At 32.8% G+C, this 23,199-nt stretch overlaps 3 protein-coding genes across 3 annotated transcripts; 2 read left to right on the plus strand and 1 right to left on the minus strand.

The window, feature by feature from the left end:
- Nucleotides 1-4,039: 4,039 nt before the first annotated feature.
- On the minus strand, nucleotides 4,040-6,910 carry LOC144549293 (uncharacterized). The gene is made up of 2 exons (XM_078298012.1): nucleotides 6,766-6,910; nucleotides 4,040-6,285 (listed from the first exon to the last, which is right to left on the minus strand). Exon 2 carries the CDS (start codon nucleotides 6,143-6,145, stop codon nucleotides 4,040-4,042), a length of 2,106 nt encoding a protein of 701 aa, XP_078154138.1. The 5' UTR covers nucleotides 6,146-6,285; nucleotides 6,766-6,910.
- A 2,184-nt stretch (nucleotides 6,911-9,094) lies between these two features.
- Nucleotides 9,095-13,288, plus strand: LOC144549409 (uncharacterized). Its single transcript, XM_078298135.1, has 7 exons — nucleotides 9,095-9,261; nucleotides 9,347-9,430; nucleotides 10,224-10,400; nucleotides 10,740-10,910; nucleotides 11,484-11,696; nucleotides 12,309-12,382; nucleotides 12,518-13,288. The coding sequence occupies exons 1-7, from the start codon at nucleotides 9,177-9,179 to the stop codon at nucleotides 13,130-13,132; spliced, it is 1,419 nt and encodes a 472-aa protein (XP_078154261.1). The 5' UTR covers nucleotides 9,095-9,176; the 3' UTR covers nucleotides 13,133-13,288.
- A 1,754-nt stretch (nucleotides 13,289-15,042) lies between these two features.
- NFD2 (Ribonuclease III family protein) lies at nucleotides 15,043-17,119 on the plus strand. Its single transcript, XM_078298136.1, has 3 exons — nucleotides 15,043-15,249; nucleotides 15,349-15,434; nucleotides 16,425-17,119. Exons 1-3 carry the CDS (start codon nucleotides 15,172-15,174, stop codon nucleotides 16,822-16,824), a joined length of 564 nt encoding a protein of 187 aa, XP_078154262.1. The 5' UTR covers nucleotides 15,043-15,171; the 3' UTR covers nucleotides 16,825-17,119.
- The last annotated feature ends 6,080 nt before the right edge of the window (nucleotides 17,120-23,199 follow it).

The raw sequence follows: 23,199 nt of genomic DNA on the forward strand, positions 1-23,199 counted from the left end.
TACGCACTCTACCCATTTGGGGGATTTCGAAAATTGCCCTTCCGGTTACTAAATAACTGGACCAAGGCATGCTTTCCGGTGATTAAATCACCAGACCAATTTTCTTGATCCGGCTATTTAGTAACCGTATCTTTGTTTTGGCCTTCCGCATTTCAATAAATTCATCTCGTTATTTAGTAACCGGTTTTGTTGTCTTGTCTTTTTTTTTTTTATAAAACAATTTTTTTTTAATTTTTAATTTTTTGTATTGAAATATACGAAATGTTGAATATATTTATTTGAAAATAGATGAAATATAATATAATTTGATTTATTAGAAAGACTGTAACAAATAAGCCGGATCAACATGTTTCAGATCGGATTTTTTGCGACTGTAAGAAAAATTAATATATTTCTTTATGTGTTATTGGAAAAAAATAAATAGGTTTTGAATGTGAGTTATTGATAGCGGTTCGAAAGTCACTTCTAAATATTACAGAAAATATTGTGATCCTTCTAGTACATTTAATTTCTAAAAAGTTATATATATTTTTGAAAAAAGAACAAAAACTTTATGTTATTTAATGATTGTTATTCAAAAAAAAAATCTCAAAATAGATACAACTTTTTAGAAATTAAATGTACTAGAAGGATGCCAATATTTTTTTTATTTACCTAGAAGTGACTGTTCAACTGGGATCAATAACTCAGAATCCAAGCAATTTTTTTTTCCAATAACACATAAAGAAATATATTAATTTTTCTTACAACCGTGAAAAATCCGGTCTGAAAAATATTGATCCGAGTTATTTGTTGTAATCTTTCTAATAAATCAAGCTATATTGTATTCCATCTATTTTCAAAGAAATATATTCAACATTTCTAATATTCCAATTAAAAAATTAAAATTTTTTGTTTTGTAAAAAAAAGAGGACAAAACAACAAAACCGGTTACTAATAGATTGCCTGTGCAAGAAAGGTAAAATTGAGAAAGCAATGGAGTTTCTAGATCTCATGATTTCCAAAGGGCTCGATCCTGATGAAGTGACCTATTGTACTCTTAGTGAGGGGCTGTGCAAGGAGGGTGAAATTGAACAAGGATTGGATTTTTAAATGCTGGTTACTTTCAGTTTGGTCTTGTACCTCAGCCTTGTATATATTGAATTTTTTTTATATAAGGCCTGTTTAAAGCATTCTATCATTTTCTTTTTAGACAAATGGATGATTTCACACGAAATGAAATTCATGAATTGGATGGACATTTAATGGATGAAGAGCTGTTGATGCTTAATGTTTTGTGTTCTTAGATGAATTTTGTTGCTGAAGCATTTGTACTGCTTAAGCATGAACTAAGTAGTTTAGATGCATTTTAGGGCAATGGGGTGTTATGTTGGCTGTATTGTTATTTTTGGACATAGGGATGTTATTTTCTCCTGTAAATGTGGTGATGCTACGAAATTTTAACTAAGGTGTGTTTTGTTTAGATGATATTTGGTTTATTTGAGCCCTATACTGTGATATTGTAACGATGATGTTATGTTGTTGTTATAGACATTCCTGTAACTGTATTGATGTTTCTAATGTTGTTGTCATTGTTTATTATTTACAACATAAAATGTACCTTTTCTTTTGTTTATTATTTACAACCAATACAAACTTATACCATTTTCTTCTTATTAGCATTTTATACCAGAGTTGATTATTGTTAACTTTGGTAACTACCTGAATCGGATAAAAAATAATACACGCTATGAATAATCTTGTAATAAGCATATAACAAGCATTTCATTTTATTGAAAGAAGTAATTTTACATCCTAAAAGTATTGTTCCTCTTAGTTACAACACAGAGAGAGAGAGGTTTAGGGAGTCTGGAGAGGAATCTGTATAATTCCAAGTACTGACTACTGAGTACAATATGACGTGGGGAATTTCTAAACGAGCGATTGGAATTCGGTGCCTATTTAGACATAGGGGGTCCTGATTCGACGTGGTGATTTATTTTTATTTTTATTTTTATTTTTATGACATTTGTTGCTTTATTATTATTATTATTCCAATTGTGTGTTGTCCGTTTTGTAAAACAGAAAGCCAATTGGATTTCTTGATGCCTTGAATTTTTTGTAATATTGGTATTTTGGAAAATTCTTATATGTGGTAATTAATTGGCGCATGTAATTTAATGGACTGTGGAATAGTTCTGTACATAGAAGTTATTTTATATCATAAATAATAATATATTCGTGAGAATTAAAATGTGCTTGAAAAATAATTTTATATATCGAAATTGATTTTTGTCATAAAAATATACCATGATAGTGATTTGTGTCATAAAGAATATATCATGAGAATTGATTTGTGTATGAAAAAAAATGTTTTTGTATTGTGTGATTTGCAGCAGTATTTTTCATGGTTTTAGATTGTGGATCATAAGGTTTTGTTTTGTACCGTAGAGGGGTTAGGTTAGGTTGTAGAATGAATGTATGTTTAGGTTCACTAATTATTTGGAGAGATTAACTTTAAAATTTATCAAAATAATTTAAAATAATAAAATCTAATTAGTTATACTGATCTACTTCTCACGAGTGATGTGATGTGTTAGCATATTAAGATTTAAAATTTTGAATTAATTTAATATAAAATCAACTGGTAAAAAAAACTTTATAAGTTAAATTTAATACATTCAATTTTTAATTCGGAAATTTATATAAATCTAACATACTCATGAAGTAGATCGGTTTTCAATAGTTTGAATTTATTTATTTTGAAATTAATTCAATAAATTTTAGAATAAAGCTTGCTAAACCAACTTTGCTATTCAAGAAAGCACCCTTCAGATTATGTACACATTCAACAAATAAAAAAAGTGCAACCTGTCTTTAGACCTTTAAGCATCTGAGTTGCTAGACTAAAGATGGCTATTGGCTATGGCACTCTTGGAGCCAGTACAAGGTATTGGTTAGAGAGTCTAAACGGGTTTGGATGACCTGGATTATGTGTGTTCTTAGGGAAGTGTTGAAACAGCGAAATGTCGTGACGTACACCACTTTTATAGATGGGCTGTGCAAAAAAGGTGAAATGGAGAAGGCAATTGATTTTGTAGATGTCATGATTTCCAAAGGGTATGACCCGAATGTCGTGACCTATTAGCCTCAGCCTAACTGGCATTGCCATATTCAGCACCCCTTATGGCATTATTGTCTTACCCTGAAAAATCTGAGAACATCACACTTTTGAAATGGACCAAGAAATATTTGCAAATAGGCACCGGCCATAGTCATCTAGGTTCTCCCATGATTGTAGTAATATATCCAGAATACCCCCACCCCCCTGTAAAGCATCACTTCTAAAACCCAAAGTACACGTGAACCATACCTGTGTGGCCCAATCACAAGTAAAACCGTTTGCTTTCATTTTTTTTGCATTTTATACAAGTCCATACTTACCGACTGTACCAGTATCAGAACAATTGGTGCTTCGTCAAATGTAATGCTTGGAACTTTGAATATCTCCCTGAGAAATAACCAAGGACGACTTCATTATTGAAGACTTGTAATAAATCAGCTCTATTAGGTATACTAGTAATCATAGTGATACGGTGATACGAGTTGTAAAAACAATATTGATATTCTCTCATAATTAATTACCATGAAAAATAATATGTAACAATTTTCCAAAATATCAATAATACGTAAATTCAAGTCACAAAGAAATCCAATTGGCTTGAATGGACTCCTTCAATAGGTGAGGTAAATGAGACAATACCTGATTCAAAAAGTCAATCTTAAATCAAAGAACAACATCAAATAATAATAGAACGATAAATTTCTTAAAAAAAGAAAAAATCTTAATAATCTTAAATCATGGACCGACATCCAATTGCTTTCTTGATAATACAATAACTATTTTCTCCACTCCCGAATTGACAGTTCTATCACCAAGCCTTAACGATTGCTTTCTTCATTGCACACCCCTTGCAAGGCCCCTTCATAGCGAGACATCAGGTTCACAGCCTTTAAAAATCATGTAAAATAAAAAAAAAATGCTTATTCAATTTCCCTCCTAGCACATCCCCTCGTCGAGAGTGCAATAGGTCACGTCATCAAGTTCGAGCCCTTTGGAAATCATAAAATCTAATGCTTTCTGAATTTCACCTTTCTTGCACAAGCCATCTATAAGAGTACTGTAGGTCACGACATTAGGCTCATGCCCTTTGGAAATCATGACATCTACAAAATCCATTGCCTTCCCAATTTCACCTTTCTTGCACAACCCTTTTATAAGAGTGTTGTACGTCACGACATCGGGCTCATACCCTTTGGTTTTTATGACATCTATAAAGTCTAATGCCTTATTAGTTTCACCATTCTCGCACATCCAATTTATAAGTGTGTTGAATGTCACGACATTAGGGTCATACCCTTTGGAAATCATGAGATCTACAAACTCCATTGCCTTCTCAATTTCACCTCTCTTGCACAGCCCTTTTATAAGAGTGTTGTAGGTCACAACATCAGGCTCATGCCTTTTGGAAATCATGAGATCTACAAAATCTATTGCCTTCCCAATTTCACCTTTCTTGCACAGCCCATCTATAAGAGAACTGTAGGTCATGATATCAGGATCATACCCTTTGGAAATCATGACATCTACAAAATCTAATGCCTTCTCAATTTCACCTTTCTTGCACAGACCATCTATAAGAGTATTGTAGGTCACGACATCTGGATCATACCCTTTGGAAATCATGACATCTACAAAATTTAATGCCTTCTCAATTTCACCTTTCTTGCAAACACCATCTAGAAGAGTGTTGTAGGTTATAATATCAGGATCATGCCCTTTGGAAATCATGACATCTACAAAATCTATTGCTTTTCCAGTTTCACCTTTCTTGCACAAGCAATCTATAAGAGTACCGTAGGTCACGCCATCCGGGCCATGCCCTTTGGAAATCATGACATCTACGAACTCCATTGCCTTCTTAATTTCACCCTTCTTGCACAGCCCATCTATAAGTGTGTTGTAGGTAACAACATCAGGCTCATGCCCTTTAGAAATCATGACATCTACAAACTCCATTGCCTTCTTAATTTCACCCTTCTTGCACAGCCCATCTATAAGTGTGTTGTAGGTAACAACATCAGGCTCATGCCCTTTAGAAATCATGACATCCATAAAATCTAATGCTTTCTGAATTTCACCTTTCTTGCACAAGCCATCTATAAGAGTACTGTAGGTCACGACATTAGGCTCGTGCCCTTTGGAAATCATGACATCTACAAAATCCATTGCCTTCCCAATTTCGCCTTTCTTGCACAGCCCATCTATAAGAGAACTGTAGGTCATGATATCAGGATCATACCCTTTGGAAATCATGACATCTACAAAATCTATTGCATTCTCAATCTGACCTTTCTTGCACAGCCCATCTATAAGAGTGGTATAGATCACGACATTAAGGTCATGCCCTTTGGAAATCATGACATTTACAATATCCATGGCCTTGTCAATTTCACCTTTCTTGCACAACCCATTTATAAGAATGCCATACGAGACTATACTAGGTATACATCCAATCTTGGGCATTTTGTAGAGAACTATAGTAGCAGCCTCACCAGTTCTTTTTTCCCAACATAGGCCTTTGAGAATTGGACTAAAGATCTTGGCATTAGCTCTACGACCCTCTTTGAGAAATCGTCCCAGAAAACCAAATATTAGGCTATCCTTGTTCCTTCGTGCACAATACTCCATCAAGATCTCATAGGTATAGTCATTAGGACCAGTTCCTTCAGCTTGGGTTAAGCGGGTGAAGAGGGAAAAGACAGTGGGGTAAGGGTTGTTTGAGGTTTTGGTGTATTCCTTTAGGTATTGATTGATTTGACGGAGGTCCTTGGCAGCCAACAGCTGATCAAACCGATGAATCGCCTCTTGGTCAGAAATGGCATCCGCCTTCTGGCGCCGCCTTTTCTCCTCCTCGTGCTTACTCTTCCAATGCGGCTGACGCTGTGGATTTGGATTGTTTGTGATTCTGTTGGGTTGAGATTTAGAGTGGGGGAATGCATAACAGACAAGGCAGAGGCCTCGGCGAGAAGAAAATGGGGATGGGGATTGGGGAGCAGAAGGTGAAAGAGAAAGGATGGGGGCAAGAGATAAGGTTGACACCATCTGATCCTTATTGAGTCTTATTTGATTTGGTTAAGAGTCTCTTTCTAAAATCTCATCTCAAGATTAAGCTTCACTTCCAGGTTCGACTACTGCCTTAGCAAGGAATACAGAGAGGGACAAAGGGAGACAAGGCCAAGCTGCTGAGTGATAAAACAAAATGAGAAATGAGAAAACCAACAAAATCATAAGAAAGGACTTAATTTGTCATTTCCGGTTGTTGGGTAATTAGGCTGACAGTGAACATGGGGTTTAATAAATTTACTTTTATTGATCAAATTTTTGTTTTCAAGCCTACAATTTCAAATTTCAAATTAAATTTATCATCAATCTTGTCACGGCAACCATGACAAACACCAGTATGAGAGGCCAAATTATGAAATCTCTTAAAGATCACCAAAACAGCTGACCACTTGATATATATATATGTATATATATATATATCTATATATATATATCTATATGTATATATATATATATATATGTTGATGTATTGATGTATTGAAGAATTGAGGGTCAATTAGATGTAACTTGGTTGAATTGAGAATAACTAAACTACATCAATATATTGCACAGTTTTCAAACTGCCAAGTAACTAGAGAGACAGTGAGAGCGAGTTGTACCTTTTGTCTAGGGTTTGGGCAGACTCGTCAAGAGAGAAGAGAATTAAACCGGAGCGATAGGAGCAGGAGGGAGTGCAAACACAAGCCTCGAGGCTCGAGCAGGAGGAAGAAAGGATAAGACACCGCTCCGGGGGAATCTTCTACAATTAATGGATCAATTGTATCCGAACCAATCCTCAAAATCTCAAACCGTAAAGTTAAACCAATCCTCTACGGTACCTGTGAGAACACCAATCCGTCGATATCCTCTTGTCTCTGAGGTCACACAATGTTTTTGTTTAGTTAGATCAGGAATGCACGGCTCTCCTTAAGATTCGGAAGACTCTATGAGGCTCGTAATTAAGTTAAATTTTCAGAGTTGGGAAGGGTGAATCTCTAAAAAAATGTCTTGAGCCGGTTATTATAGTATTAAATATAAAAAAAAAAAAGATTATCATCCACGTACTATTGTTCACAGTTTTTTCACAAATATTATTCAATACAAATTTAACTGTTATTAACGATAAACAACTTCCTTTTCAATTTTAAATCGCACCGTTATTCAAATCCCTATCTCACACATAGAATGTGATCGGAAAAAAACCCCCCCTCTCTCTCAAAGACAATGCTTTCCATGTAATAGGTCACAAATTCAAAATCCAAAAGGGACAATCATTTGTGAATATTGAATAATTGGGTATCTTGATGCCTTGACCTCTTCAAAAACTCTTAAATTCACTCGTTTTATTATCTTTTATATTTAAATTCATTATAAATTTATAAAATACTCATTCTAACCATTATTCAAAGCATGAAAAAATTGTAGCATGTTTAAAAAAATGTTGGTTTTATATTTGATCGGTTTTCAATGACAAATAGTTCATTTATCTACTTCTAATACATACACAAGGGTATACCTAGATGTCATTGTATATATGTCAGAATAAAAAAAATAAACCATTTGTCCTAAAAAATGATAAAATATAAGACTGATATTTTCTTAAACAAACTACAAAATTTTTATGCTTTTAATGAAAGATAAAATGGATAATTTAAAAATTTATAATGAATTTTAATACAAAAAAAAACAATAAATGCATAATTTGTGAGTTTTTGAAGTTTAGAAGAAAAAATATATAATTTTAAAATTTAGAGGAAAAAATACACTATTTTGAAGTTTTTAAAGAGCATATACAAAATTTACCTATTTAAGGGACCTTAAACCAACAGCACGCTCTATAGTAACTAACACCTTGTTTGGATGGAGAGTAGAGGAAGGGAGGGAATGGAAAGAAAATAAAATTTTCCGTCGAGTCGTGTTTGGTTGACAAAATTGTATCGGAGGTGAAGGGTACAGGAAGTGAAAGGTTTAACCTTGTATCATTGTAATTAATAGAATCTGTTTTCCTCCCAATTTGAGGTGTAATGGATGGAAATAGATTTTGTTGCAAATATTTAAAAAAAAAAAAAACACAAATGTCCAACTCTATATCTTACCGATATAATTCTCATTTAAGTTTTTTATCACAAACCTACAACAGCCATCAAATTTTTCATTAACCTTCTAAATTTTAATCAATCAAACAAAAAATGAGACGAAAAAAAAAATTAAATTTATTTTCTCTCATTAATCATCAAAACACAAAAAGATTAAATATATTAATCTTCCTTTCTATTCCATTTCATTCCCTTCTATTCTTCACTTTCCCTTCCTTCCTCTGCTCTCCATCCAAACAGGGTTAAGTTTACTGTCACAAGAAGTAAAAGTAAACCTTAAACTAGACCATGTCCCATGAGCATCGGACCAAATTCGGTCCAATATGCTACTAACCGTTAGATCTTCTTCAAGTTTAGTGCTTACTCGATCATGTTGAATTTAAAGCTGTCGGCGCGTATCTCAATACAAATCGAGCGGGCATCGGACAGCTCCACAATTCAAACCTTAAATCGTTAACTAGTTAACGAGTAACGACGTTGGTAAAGATTTTAACAGAGCAGTCTTATGTTCATACAGCGTACAGACTACAGACTATTTAATCAAAACAGCGTAGCAAATGGTTCGTGCGCTGGATGAAGCTAAAACTTCTCTGTTAAAATATTTAACCCTTCGTTTCCCCAGAAAAATAGATTTCGTATCCTCTGAATTAACTCAAAAAAGAATCTTTTGAGTTAATGCATTTGGACCGTCCGATTTGCTTTATGTTTCGTGTGAACTAGATCCGCACTAATATTAAAGAGCCCCCTGAATTATAGGCTGTGGCTGGATTGGCTCCGTTTAAAATTAGACGGCTGAGATGTATCAACGCAAAAGATGCTCTTTGAGTTAATGCAGACGATGCGGGCTCAGAAAAACAAGCAGCGACCACAGTGAGCACGGGAGAGCAAAGCCCTTACTTCATTTGCTTCGTTCTAACTTGAGAGAGAAGAGAGAGATGGAGAAGAGCAAAGCCGTAGCGGTGTTATTCTTAGTAGCTCTACTCGGTGGATTTTGCACAGCTTCCGCTTTCTCTCCTACAAGTGAGTACCTACATTTGATTTTTCAAGTGTTAATTTACTTGCTTCTTACTAAATTCTCCCGATCGCTGTGAAAATTGTGTGGCAGGAGTTGTGAGAGGATTTTTGTCAGAGATTTTCTATGCATTGTGGAGAAGGCTGTGGTCACTTGCTCCACCGACCAAGGGCGGCGGTAAGCGGAGGCAACGCTCTTTGTTTTTCTTTTAATCAATTTGTTTGAGTGTGGAAATGTGATCTAATCCCAATCAAATGGGTTACAAACAAGGTTTAGATCTCAATTTTAGAGATTAGTGTGTAATTTACCAGTAAAACACTTTTATTTATTTTTTTTAAATTTGTAGATAAGCTCCTCCATATTTACTGAAACATACATTTTGCTGTTTTTTAACAGTAAAAGGTAAATTATAGTACAAATTGATAAAATAATGTTTGGAAAATTAGAAGTGCCTTTTACTGAAGAAGTTACCATGACTATTGCTCAAATTAAAAGAAGTAAAATTGTAGATGTGTTTCCAATTGTATTCAATTTAAATCAATTTGGAATTTTTATTGGTCATCTTAGAGCCATTAAGACACTACTGTTAAAAATTATAATTTTTGATTGAAGACTAAATGACTTCCAACAGGTCCAAACTCAAACACATGCTATTTATGACCTAAAAATAAATCTACGATTTTAATTTTCTAATTTGAACAACATTTTTCAAGATATCAGTGGATGTATATAAAAGTTGGATATACCCTACATTACCCTATCAATACTCTTCTAAAATTTAAAATGGTTTAAATAATTGTCAACAGCAAGTGGCATACACTTCCTTTCTAGAGTTCATTTATAATTTATGGATGTATTTTGCAAATTGCAAAAAAATAAGTGTTTTTTATTCCCCCTCTCAATCACATAGCTTCAGTCACAAATAGATGCAATCTTGTAAATATGATATTTACTTTTAGTTCTTTTGTAGTGGTTTCAGGGAAAACAGGGATGAGATTTGAGGGTGGTTATAGTGTTGAGACAGTATTCGATGGAAATAAGGCAGGGATTGAACCGTACTCTGTCAGCATGTCTCCAGACGGAGAACTTCTTGTTCTTGACTCAGCAAATAGCAACATTTATAGGATCTCACCACCTCTCTCTAGATGTATGCTCTCAACTTTGTGTTTTGCCTGCTGATATGTTGCTTTTTTTTTTTTAAGTCATTTGACATAAACAGTGAATATTCTTTAAACTTGCACATTTTCACCTTGCTCATTTTTTATTATTACTATTATTTTTCTGCTGTTTTCAATAAAGCAAATGCGTAAATGTTATACAGTTAGGTTAATCTAGTTTCAAATGAAATAAGCTTGTATGATAAGAGTTCTTTTTTTGTTCAAGTTTGTTTTCATAAGGTTTTCCTTATTTAATTTATCTTAATTTGATGAATTTTTTTTGAAGGATTACATCTTTAATTTGGTGAATTTTTTTATGGGAATGGCAGATAGCAGACCAAAGCTACTTGCGGGTTCAGCAGAGGGAAACACTGGGCATGTTGATGGAAGGCTAAGAGAAGCTCGAATGAACCATCCCAAAAGTTTTACTGTTGATGATAGAGGCAATATCTACATTGCTGATACAATGAATAGAGCAATCAGGAAAATTAGCGATCTTGGTAACTCCTTATTTTCTTAATACTGAAACTTTATGATGGTCCGTTGCCACAAAAGGCCACCTCTCTTTTGCCGAATTTTTTATGTATAACATAAAAGCAAAACAAAATTTCACCCATACCTTTATTTATTCTTGCACCTTATTAACTTACTGCAAAACATGAACTGAAAATTATTATGCTATGTTTTGTTTTAGTACCAGTGTGAGTTAACCAATTGTAACAACATCTGAGTGAAACTATGAGCTCTTGCTCTCTCCGAAGTTGTACCCTGGGCTGCTAAATACTAAATAAAAAAGGCATCAAGTTAATTGCAAAAGCTGCACTGCAGTAAAAAGTATGCAAACTAAAATGTTCATACCAAATATAAGAGGTATATACTACATCAAAACTATACTATAGGTGCAATAAGTGTAAAGAAAGCCAGATTGCATATCTAAATCAAAAAGTACAAAAGCACCAGTTCGGGAAAGGATATTCGGTGGATGAAAATATGCTCACTTTTTTTTTCCTTCTTTGATGCCAAGTATTGAACTCATTGGGCCCCACACCAACATAAGTTGTGTATTTTTAAAGGGATAACAACTATAGCTGGGGGAAAGTGGAGCATGGGAGGACACATGGATGGGCCGAGTGAAGATGCAAAACTCTCAAATGATTTTGAAGTTGTTTACATCAGTGGCAGCTGTTCTCTTCTGGTAATAGATCGGGGAAACCAGGCCATTCGTGAGATCCCTCTCAGCGATGATGATTGTGCTTTTCAGTATGGTCCCGACTACATCCCGATAGGTAATGTTAAGTTTTTACGTTTCAAGGATTTCAGTCTTGTGCTCGTCAGATCAAAAAGAAAAAAAAAATAGAAAATCCAATATGAGCTTTTTCTGAGAAGAAGACAAGTGCCATTTGTGCTCATTTTATTATCTTTAAGGGATATTATGAGAGCTTGAAATATATTTATTCTCATTTTTAATACATATAGTATGTGTTGATTAATTGATGCATCTGTCCTTCTGAGTTGGGTCAGATATAGGTGAAACCTTTATCCAACCATGCCTACAGAAACAAATTCGCATCCCCTGAGATATATCAAACTTTGAGTTGATCTGTGGAAAATCTGAACTGTTCAAGTTCTTTCTGCACGAATCTCAAAACACAATAATACTGGTCCCTTGCATTCTGAATTGGCACCGAAAAAAGTTTGGCCCGGCTTTAGATAAACTGAAAAGTTTGAAATATCTCAGAGGATACAGACTCCATAGAAACCTGGGTTTGATTGAGTTGACCTTGATATCTAGTAACGAATTAAGCAAAAGATTGATATCTGTTGTGAGTTGGTGCCGTTATCCTTGCACCAAGTCTGCCTTTTCTATAAAATGGCTTAATTGATATTTGGCATTTCAGGAGGGGCGATTGTTGTGGCTTCGATTATATTTGGATATGTGCTTGGCTTTCTGCACAGAAAAATAGGAACAACTGTATGCTTATTCATCTTTCATCTACTTTTTTTCTCAATGAGCACTTCCAAACCATCAAAGATAGTGATGTACAAATAGAAAAGATATAACAAATATGAAACCTATGAAATTTTTGTAATTAAAATATTATTTCAGGAGGCAGTTACTACAAAGGAAATTTCCTCACCAAACCCGTACCAGCCGTACCACCATCCCCATAGGTCCTCACAAGGGCCTCCTCTGCTTCCATTTCCTGCAGAGACCAAACCTAAGAAACAGGAGCAAACTGCCCCGCCGCTCTACACTGTAACAGAGACAAAGCACACACCAACTAATATGGATGCGGGTCCCACTTTTTTACCAATCCTCGGCTCCATCTTATCAGCTTTTAGAAGAAGAAAACCCGACCCGCAACCAATTTTAACACAAGCCAACCATGCTATTGGTACCAATTCCAGACTCACATCTCGCATACCTGATCCACGCAAAACCTACACTTTCCTGCCTGAGAACCCGGCAAAACTACACCGGGTAAAAGGGGGGAGGTCTGTTTCCAGGGAAATGGACTTACCTCAGAGGCAGTACGTGCAACGGCACAGGCAGTATGCATCGGGCCCACAAACTTGTTATGAAACTACCAATGAGGTGGTATTTGGGGCGGTACAAGAGTCGAACCAAAGAGGATCTATGGATATAAGGCCCATTAACTATGGTGACCCGTTTTACGACCCGTATGGTGTGCGTGCTAGGAGAAACCAGATGAGGTACTAAAAACTTTTATAGTTTTGACAAAAGATGTATTTGTACTTTAGTAGAGGGTTATTTTTCTTTAACTTGTAGTGATAATATAAAATGAATCCAATTATGGATATGTAATGTAATGCTACTGTTGAACTTAGTATTTAGAGTACACCTTAATTGTGATAGCATATTTTGGTCATAGTCATCTGCTCCGCATCACGATTAGCGCTAGACAACTTCAAGATGTGTGTTTGTCTGATATTTTTACATGGTTTTTCAAAATAGCTGTCAGATAATATTTTTTAAAACATGGTGCTATAATAATATCAACCTCAAATGATGCTATTAATTATTTTAATCAATATTTTTGAACGGAAAACACCTTAGTATAACGCTTTGTATAATGCATTTTATCATACAAAAATGCAATAACAAATGTAGTTATATATGTTATTAGTTTAATTTTCTTTTGAAATATTAGAATGTCTATTTTGCTTCAAATAAATAAAAAATTACTAACACAGTTATATATGTTCTAAATATATTTCTATAATTTGTAATTATACTGTTGACAGTAATAAATGAATTTAATTGTCGCAAATTGTTGATCACAAATGAAAAATTTAGATAAAGTAATTATCAAAATAAATTTAAAATTAATTATCATAACTTCAAAAGTTCACTAGGACGACAAACAAAGCCCCACCCAGTTTGGACGGATTCAAATCAGTTGAAATTCTAGATGCATCAATTGAAATCTCTGGAATTTCAAAGCCAACCGTCCAATTTTTTCTGTGCACGCATCTCAGAACAGCTAGTTTTTTCTGTGCATGCATCTCGAAAACGGTTCAACGGTTGGATTCGGAATTCCAGATATTTCAGGGTTACTGATACATCTGGGATTTCAGCAGATTTAAATCCAGTGTGGACCGACATAAAAAGCCCTCCATTTTTTTTCAGAAACTAAAAAAAAATATTAACGGAAACAATAATGTTTTTTTTTTTCGATCCTTATAAATAGACTGAACCATATTTGTTAAGTCTTAGAGTTAGAGGGTGTTTTTTGTGACCGAATTAATGATTAAGTTATAATAATTTTTGTAAATTTCAGCATGTGTTTCACCATTTTATAATATTGATCTAATTCTATTAATTTTTCATATTGTGTAGTTATTGGTATGATAAATGGAAAAACTAATTAGACCGAATTATTTAATCAGTCACATAATATATATATATATATATATATATATATATATAGAGAGAGTGGCTAATATCAAAACGTTTGCACCAACCCTCCTGTGCAACCGAGTGGGTTTCTGATTTTTAAAGTTCAAATGATAAATCTGAACCGTTAGATGTGTTCTACATATTAAAATCTACTTGGAGACCAAATTTTACATTTTCTGGATTTTTTTTACTATTTATTAAGCAACTTTGAAAATCGCTGATCCAACGGTGGCTTCTGATTTTACTGTTCCAAACAGCCACTGTTGGATCAGCAATTTTCAAAGTGTCTTAATAAATAGTAAAAAAATTCCAAAAAATGTAAAATTTGGTCTCCAAGTAGATTTTAATATGTAGAACACATCTAACGGTTCAGATTTATCATTTGGATTTTAAAAATCGGAAACCCACTCGGTTGCACGGGAGGGTTGGTGCAAACGTTTTGATATTAGCCACTCTATATATATATATATATATATAGGGTCTGTCTAAATTGCTGCTGGCAGCATTTCAGCAGAGGTGCTGCCGGGGCTATATTTAGCCGTGTGATGTCCAAACAACAAATCCAAATCGTTAGATGTTTAATCTATATTATAATCTACTTGGAGACCAAATTTTACATTTTTTGGAATTTTTTTACTATATATTAAGCTGGTTTGAAAACCGCTGATTTCAGTAAATTTCTGCACCATTGAAATATATATATAATCATCCTTTTTTGAATAATTTTATTTTTTAATTTCTAAAAATAAAAAAATGGACAAACAAAGCATCAACAAAGCCTCGTCCAGTTTCCCCTCAGAAACTTTACCATTCCAGACTTACTTTCTACGCCAACAGCAATGCCGCTCCTCTTTCCTCTTCGTCTCGCTCTCACACTTTTGTGCTTCTTTCTTCTCTCTCTAGATCGCAATCAATCGGTAGCGCTATTTACCACGCACAAGCTCTGAACTTTGTTAATCTTTATCATTAAATTTTAATGTTGTAAATAAATTAATTTGTTGCTGCTCTTGTATCAGGCCTATGGATCATCAATTGATTTCTCTTCTTCTTCTTCTTCTTCTTCCTTCGCAGCTGCACTTGAAACCCTCCAGAAGCAAATTGGGTATAATATCTCAATTTTTTGACTATTTGTTTTTCATATATCAAATTAAAATGGGTGGAATAGTACATTCAATTAGGGTTTTGGTACTTTGGAAAAGGGTTTTATGTTAAAATTAGAAACTTCTACTAAAACAATTGACTTGTATGCTTATATATAATTTGATGATGTTATTAGTTGATTTTGCCAGTAGTGCATAATGTAATTCAAATTGGGTATGCTCTCTCAATCTACCTAATGTTGTTTTCATATATCAAATGAAAATGGTCGAACATTACAAAAATTAGGGTTTTGGCACTTTGACAAAGGTTTTATGTTAAAATTAGGAACTTCTACTAAAACAATGACTTGCATGCTTATATAAAATTTGATGATGTAATTACTTGATTTTGCCAGTAGTGCATAATGTAATTCAAAAATTGGGTGTGCTCTCTCAATCTTCTGAATATTTTTTTCATATATCAAATGAAAATGGTTGAACATTACAAAAACTAGGGTTTTGGCACTTTGACAGAGGGTTTTATGTTAAAATTAGGAATTTCTACTGAAATAATGACTTGTTTGCCTATATATAATTTGATGATGTAATTATTAATTTCTTATTGGGCCAGTAGTGCATAATGTAATTTAAACTGGGTATACCATCTCAATCTTCTGAATATTTTTTTCATATATCAAATGAAAAAGGGGTTGAACATTACATCCAATTAGGGTTTTGGTACTTTGTAAAAAAAGGGTTTTATGTTAAAAGTAGGAACTTCTACTGAACCAATGACTTGTTTGCTTATATATAATTTGATGATGTAATTACTTGATTTTGCGAGTAGTGCATAATGTAATTCAAATTGGGTGCGCTATCTCAATCTTCTGAATATTTTTTTTCATATATCAAATGAAAATGGGTTGACAGTACATCCAACTAGGCCAGAATAATTATCTTTGGAAATTTTATATTATATAACTTTTGTTTTGTTCACAATCACCATTTTACAGGTACCAGTTCAAAACAATCGACCTGTTAAAACAAGCATTGACCCATCCATCCTACTCGCAGGAGAACAACCGGGCACTGAGCATCCTCGGCCTCAGCTCTGCTGAGGCTGCTGCTTCGCTCCGTCTTCTTTCCATCAATGCTGACGCCTCGGCCTCGTCAATCTCCTCTGCTGTTGCTGATGCCTCCCGCCTCTCTACTTGCGCCACTGCTGGTAAACGTCTCGGGATCGGTGCGATCGTTCGTGTTGCCTCTGGGACTGATGCCTCCACTCCATCTGTTATATGTACTGCTCTGAGAGGTGTAGTTGGTGCCGTAGCAGTTGATTCGGGGAGTGTTGATGCTGCTGCGAAGGTGTTTTTGACGGTGTATAAATCTGGATTGGGTGCTGCTGTGCTGTGAGTGGTGGCCCACATAACTTTTGCATGTTAGATGGGTCTTTCGTTGCAAGTTATGTAAGTGCTTCTTTATTAGCTACAGGACTTTGGATGCTTTGTTTTGAACTAGTTTACTGTTGTGAGTAGCGTATAAAAATATGAATTTCTTCTCTATTGCTAGTTGTAATATCTAATATGAGATGTGCTAACTGTTGTCAATATTAGCTTCCTCAGTGCTTGCCAGGATTTCAAATATGGCTCTCTTGTTTCGCTTGTGTAATTATTTATGTTGCATTTTCTATATACTTCGAATGGTCAAATTGCCTTTCTCAAGCTTCTTTTTGTTTATAAGTAATGTAGATTAACATGCAACTAGAAATAAATTTATACATAGATACTAATAAGTTTAAATATTTATATTAAGATAGAACTAAATTGACAAATCTGTACTCATAGATTAATATATAATTAGCATTATGAATAAATATAAATACTAATAGATTGACAAAAAAGCAATAAAATTTGTGAAATTTAACAAATCCAAATTATTTGATGCACTAGCTTGACTTATGAATCTCAGTGTTGAATAGTATGCACTGAACTCTTTTTTGTGATTAGCATGGTACTGTATGTGTCTGTCATTTAATTGTTGATTATGACAATTTCTATTTTAATATGTTGGCAGTTTTGAATTTTTTCTATTTCTTTAATATTTTCACTTCTCTTTTGTACTCTCATTTTCCATTTTTTGGGTTTGGGTAAAAACTTTGTGCATATTATTAAATGAAGTACTGTCTTGTTTTTGGCTTCATCTCTTTTGTTTACCAGCTTATTTTCATCTCTTTTGTTTTGGTTGTCATTGGTTATTTGTTAGTTTAGGCTTAAATACTTATTTTTTTTCTTTTCTTTGTTAATTAGTGGAGTTATTAAGGCGTGTTAACTATCGATGCCCATTCACAAATATATTAATAAATGAAAAATATTTACAAAGTGTCCACTATAACTAGTACAATATCGTTAACTGGAAAAAATGGCTACTTGTAGAGAGGAATATAAACTAGCATAAACCCCTCCCGGCTGAATTCGTATCCTTTGTATTACTACAGAGGCACTGTTATGTAGAGTGAGATAATCCGGATTGTTTTTTTTTAACTTTTCACGAATCTCAAAGCACAAATAATATTGGCTCTGCGATATTTCGAATAGACACCGTTTTTTAGTTAATCTGAAGCCGTAAAGTAATGGATCTCACAGTGCGATACAAAGATGATACACATCTCTCCTGGCCTCTGCACCCTCCTTCGGACCTTTAGGATGTGCTCTAGAAACCACTCGCACAGAAGAAGGGAACAGGAAGCGAAGAAAGGAACACGACCGGGTGTTATCATAGTGTCATATTTCTCATAGATTATCAAAATCAAATATAGCCCAAACAAATCCTTCATTTTTAGGAAGACTTTCTTATTATAATATGAATTAGAGTAGGGTTAAAATGCATCATTGGTTTTGTGCTCCAACCATACTCCACGTCTCTATCTCTATTTACAAAGTTCAAATAGTCGATCCAAACCGCTCAACATGATCTCCATATTAAAATGTGCTTAGAGACCAAATTTTATATTTTTTGGAATTTTTTTATTATTTGTTTAGATAGGTACAAAATCACTGTCTTTTGATGGTTCAGATACAGTGATTTTGTATCTATCTAAAAAAATAGTAAAATTTGATCTCTAAGCATATTTTAATATAGAGATCATGTTGAGCGGTTCGGATCGACTGTTTGAACTTTGTGAACGGAGATATAGACATGGCGTGTGGTTGGAGCACAAAACCAATGGTGCATTTTAACCCTACTCTATGAATTATTCCATATAATAATGGTGAGCAAGCTCACATTCAAACTAAATGGACATACTACAATAAATTCTATGATGATGCAAAGTACATATATAATTACAAATTAAATGCCAAAAATGTAGCTCAGAAGCAATGATCTATATGCTTGGAATTGTTGTCTTTCTTAATTACATTGTACCAACTTAATCTCTGTGGTGTTTGTCAGTGCAGCAGACACAATTGTTTTTGTCAAGATTTGAATCATTGATTTATTTCTGTTCTTTCCAATTTTTTTTTATTGTTCATCAGACTTAGAAAAAGCTCCGCGCCTATTTGGGCCGGATCTTATCGGGTAAAGATATTGGTAAAGCTATTTCAGCTCCATACAGCGCTATCAGTTGTATAATTTTTCGTTCTCTATTGGTCGTCCACTGTGTCTGTGTGAAGTCAAAATAGCTCTGTCAATATATTTACCCGAACCTGTGTCAAAATATGCTATAGATTTGTATCTTTTGTTTGTCATTCGTAATGATACCAGTAACACTTTTTATGGTTTCAGTGAAAATTGATGGATATCATTCCACTTTCATCCAAAAAAAGAAAAGGAAAGAAAAGGAAAAACATGCTAGATTGCCAGTACTTGATTCTTTAAAAAGAATACTGTGTTACTGACCATTCAGGTTTCATATTATTTGAATATGCGACTGTTTGGTATATTTCAAATCACATGCATGCATCTATATAAAGTACATCATTTAATTTTTAAGCTACCCAAATTAATTTATAATATCTTGAAAGACAAAGACATGATTAATTAATGCCACATGCAAAGTTCTTTTGAGTACCAATATTTTATTTCCATTGTCAAGACAGCCACATGTACCTTCTGTTGTTGAAATTAATCCAACAATTTATTAAGAGGACTTTGAAATTCAATAAAATTTGTAAATCAAGAAAATTCAGATCAAATAATTCTTTGTGCTATATACTTCTATGAATAATTTTGTTGTAAGTTTGGATTTTTATATATGCATCGTGTGATTAGATCATTATTGTCCTATTTCTCAACTTTTCCTTGTCAAATACAATATATATATATATATATATATATATATAAAGAGAGAGAGAGAGAGAATGGCTAATATCAAAACGTTTGCACCACGCCTCCCGTGCAACTGATTCATTTTCTAATTTTTAAAGTCCAAATGATAAATCTAAACCGTTAGATGTGTTCTCCATATTAAAATGTGCTTGGAGACCAAATTTTACATTTTTTGGAATTTTTTTACTATTTATTAAGCCACTTTGAAAATCGCTGATCCAACGGTGGCTGTTTGGAACAGTAAAATCAGAAGCCACTGTTGGATCAGCGATTTTCAAAGTGGCTTAATAAATAGTAAAAAAATTCCAAAAAATGTAAAATTTGGTCTCCAAGCACATTTTAATATGGAGAACACATCTAACGGTTTAGATTTATCATTTGGACTTTAAAAATCGGAAAATGACTTGGTTGCACGGGAGGCGTGGTGCAAACGTTTTGATATTAGCCTATCTATCTATCTATATATATATAGAGAGAGAGAGTAGAACTAGGGTGCTCTTAAGCTTACCAAAGTTTTGGTGAGCTTAACTCTAAAACTCATAAAATCGATTTCAAATGACAAATCCGAACCGTTGAAATCCGCCTACCTTACGTGTGATGCATCTACATGTGAAATTTTTAAACATTCGAATTAATTTAGTATAAAGTTAAGCGGTCAAAATTAGAAGGTTAATAAATTAATTTTAGTGCATTCATTTTTTGAACATTTTTGACCGCTTCACTTTATACTAAATTAATTCGAATGTTTAAAAATTTCACATGTAGATGCATCACACGTAAGGTAGGCGGGTTTCAACGGTTCGGATTCGTCATTTAAAATCGATTTGATGAGTTTTAGAGTTAAGCTTACCAAAACTTTGGTAAGCTTAAGAGCACCCTAGTTCTACTCTATATATATATATATATATATATATATATATATATACATACATACATATATAATCCGGATAAATTACTTGAGAAAGCACTTCTTCGACCTAAGTAGTTCAATAAATTAGTTACTAGTATTGTATATGTGTGTTGCAACGAGAATATATTATAAGAGAACAAAAATAATCTCATACAAAGTGATATATTTTCATGAAGAGGATTCAAATGTCTTTATTTTTTATGCCTCTATCATGCCTCCATTTTTAAAATGTTAAATCATAAATGTTAGATGTGAGCTATATTATTTTATCTATGTGCTCATAAATAATTATCACATTTTGGTTTTGTTTTTATGTGAATCAATAAGTTGAAAAATCAACATCTAGAAATTATTCACATTAGTACGTTTTTACAAGCTCTTGATGACAACAAAAATAAAGTTGAAATGTCATAATTTTTTACACCTGCATAGATAAAATGATGTAGATCATATCCAACGATTTATTTTGACTTTTAAGTTTTCAATTTTGAGTTATTACAGTTTTTAAAAATTGAGGCATGATGGAGATACAAAAAATGGAGACATTTGAATGCTCCTCTATTTTCATAAACAATTTAGACTAAATGACAAATAACATTACTTAAATGACATATTAAATGATATTTACATGTAAATAATATTTATATATTTTATCTTTTTGACATATTTTCATACAAAAAATCTCAAACAAATTGACATATTAAATGACAAATAACATTCCTAAAATGATATAAAAAATAGAAAGAAATAAAGACAGGCCAATTAATTATCAATCAATTCAAAATTTTCACTAACAATATTTAAAAATTAGAAAGAAATCATGATAAATTAGAAAAATAATATAATTTGCATGTGAGAGTACGTACGGCGAGTACATGTCTAAATAAATGTAGACGTATATATGTAATAATACATAATAATGCATAAAATAAGAATATTTGACCGGAGGGTTTATTTTCAATCTGAAATTTCGTTGGTGGATCAACAAGGCATATATAGTTTACTTGAAAAAGGACAGATCTTATTCATTTAAAGTGAAAAAAATTATGTTGTGGACGAAAAATAGACCAAAAAATTTATAGATAATAGTTAGAATCATTCTATATATTGATAACAAACAAAAAAATGGAACTTAAAATATTAAAATTAACTAATTATACAAAGTCGTAGAAGACAAGGCATAGAGCAATTAATGTTGTTCATGTGATACTACAACATATACTAACTGCAGAAATATATTTTCTGTACATTACAAGTTCAACTATAGGGGTTGATCAAAATAAATATCATATTTAAAATACTTCTATATAAACCCAATTTTATATCACACAAGATAGTATTGTTTCTTCATTATTTGCTTTCATTTACCTTACAATAAGAACCTGAGATCTTTCTTTTAAAGATAATTTTATTTGGATTTAAATTAGATACATAATTTCAATAATCTCTTCTATAATTCCATACAGAACATTTTTATCATAATTTATTTATTTTAAAAAAATAAATAAAAATATAATAGACAATCTTGTATGAAAATAAAATATTAAAATTAGCCTTTATCTAAAAGTTACAATGAACAACAATTTAAAAATTTGTAAATAGTCGATAAATAAGAAACAAACTCTAATATCAAAGGAAAAAAGATATTACGTTCTTCACATCAATTTAAATTTCACCTTTATAATTTTGATTTTTTTTTCTCTCCAATAATTTTCTTGTTTTCCAGTACAATCAATAATACCTTCTAAAATGGTTAAGGTGACCTCTCCAAAATGCTTAATGAAGATAATATTGTAATAGGTATGGTTTTTTTTCCTTTTTTTTAGTTTCTTTTTTCTGTTTTACTATTGGAAAAATTAGCAAATGAAAAAATATAGTATCCTATATTCAATCCCTTTGATTATTTTGTATTATTATAGGGGTAGCTAATATATATAAAATAGAAGTTTTAGTTTAATTTTTATATACTTGACAAAAAAAAAATGAAATTGTTGGGGGTGGCTTAGCCACCCCTTGATAGACTTACCTTCCGCCCCTAATTACAACTATCATTGAAAATGATTTATAACCAGAAGCAACAAATAATTAATTAATATTTCAATACATGGACCATTAGTTTTAAGTCCCTACAGGAAATTAATTTATGAATTTTCGCAATCATCAGACACTATATTCCAGCGTAAGGTTTCTTGATTAATTTATGCTAAAATAGTTACATGCACTATCAGTCAAGGTTATATTAAAATATATCCACATTATTTATAGATTTATCACTACTAATTATATGCGACTGTTTTTTTACAGAAACTGACATTAATGTGCCAACACGAATGATATCTAATAGAATGATAATGGAGCCGTCCAGTGAAGGCACACAGGACCAAATTAGTGATTAGTTGAAACACTAGATTAGTGTTAGTTGAGAGGAACAATTACTGTAACAAACATTAGTTAGTTAGCACTAATCTGTTGTAACAACCTTTCTATTAGCCTTCTGTTATAGTGTGTACTAGCAGTTGTTAATTAAGCATTAGGATTAATCATACTCTATA

The sequence above is a fragment of the Carex rostrata genome, chromosome 35 (genome assembly GCF_964058835.1).
Source record: "Carex rostrata chromosome 35, lpCarRost1.2, whole genome shotgun sequence".
NCBI lineage: Eukaryota > Viridiplantae > Streptophyta > Magnoliopsida > Poales > Cyperaceae > Carex > Carex rostrata.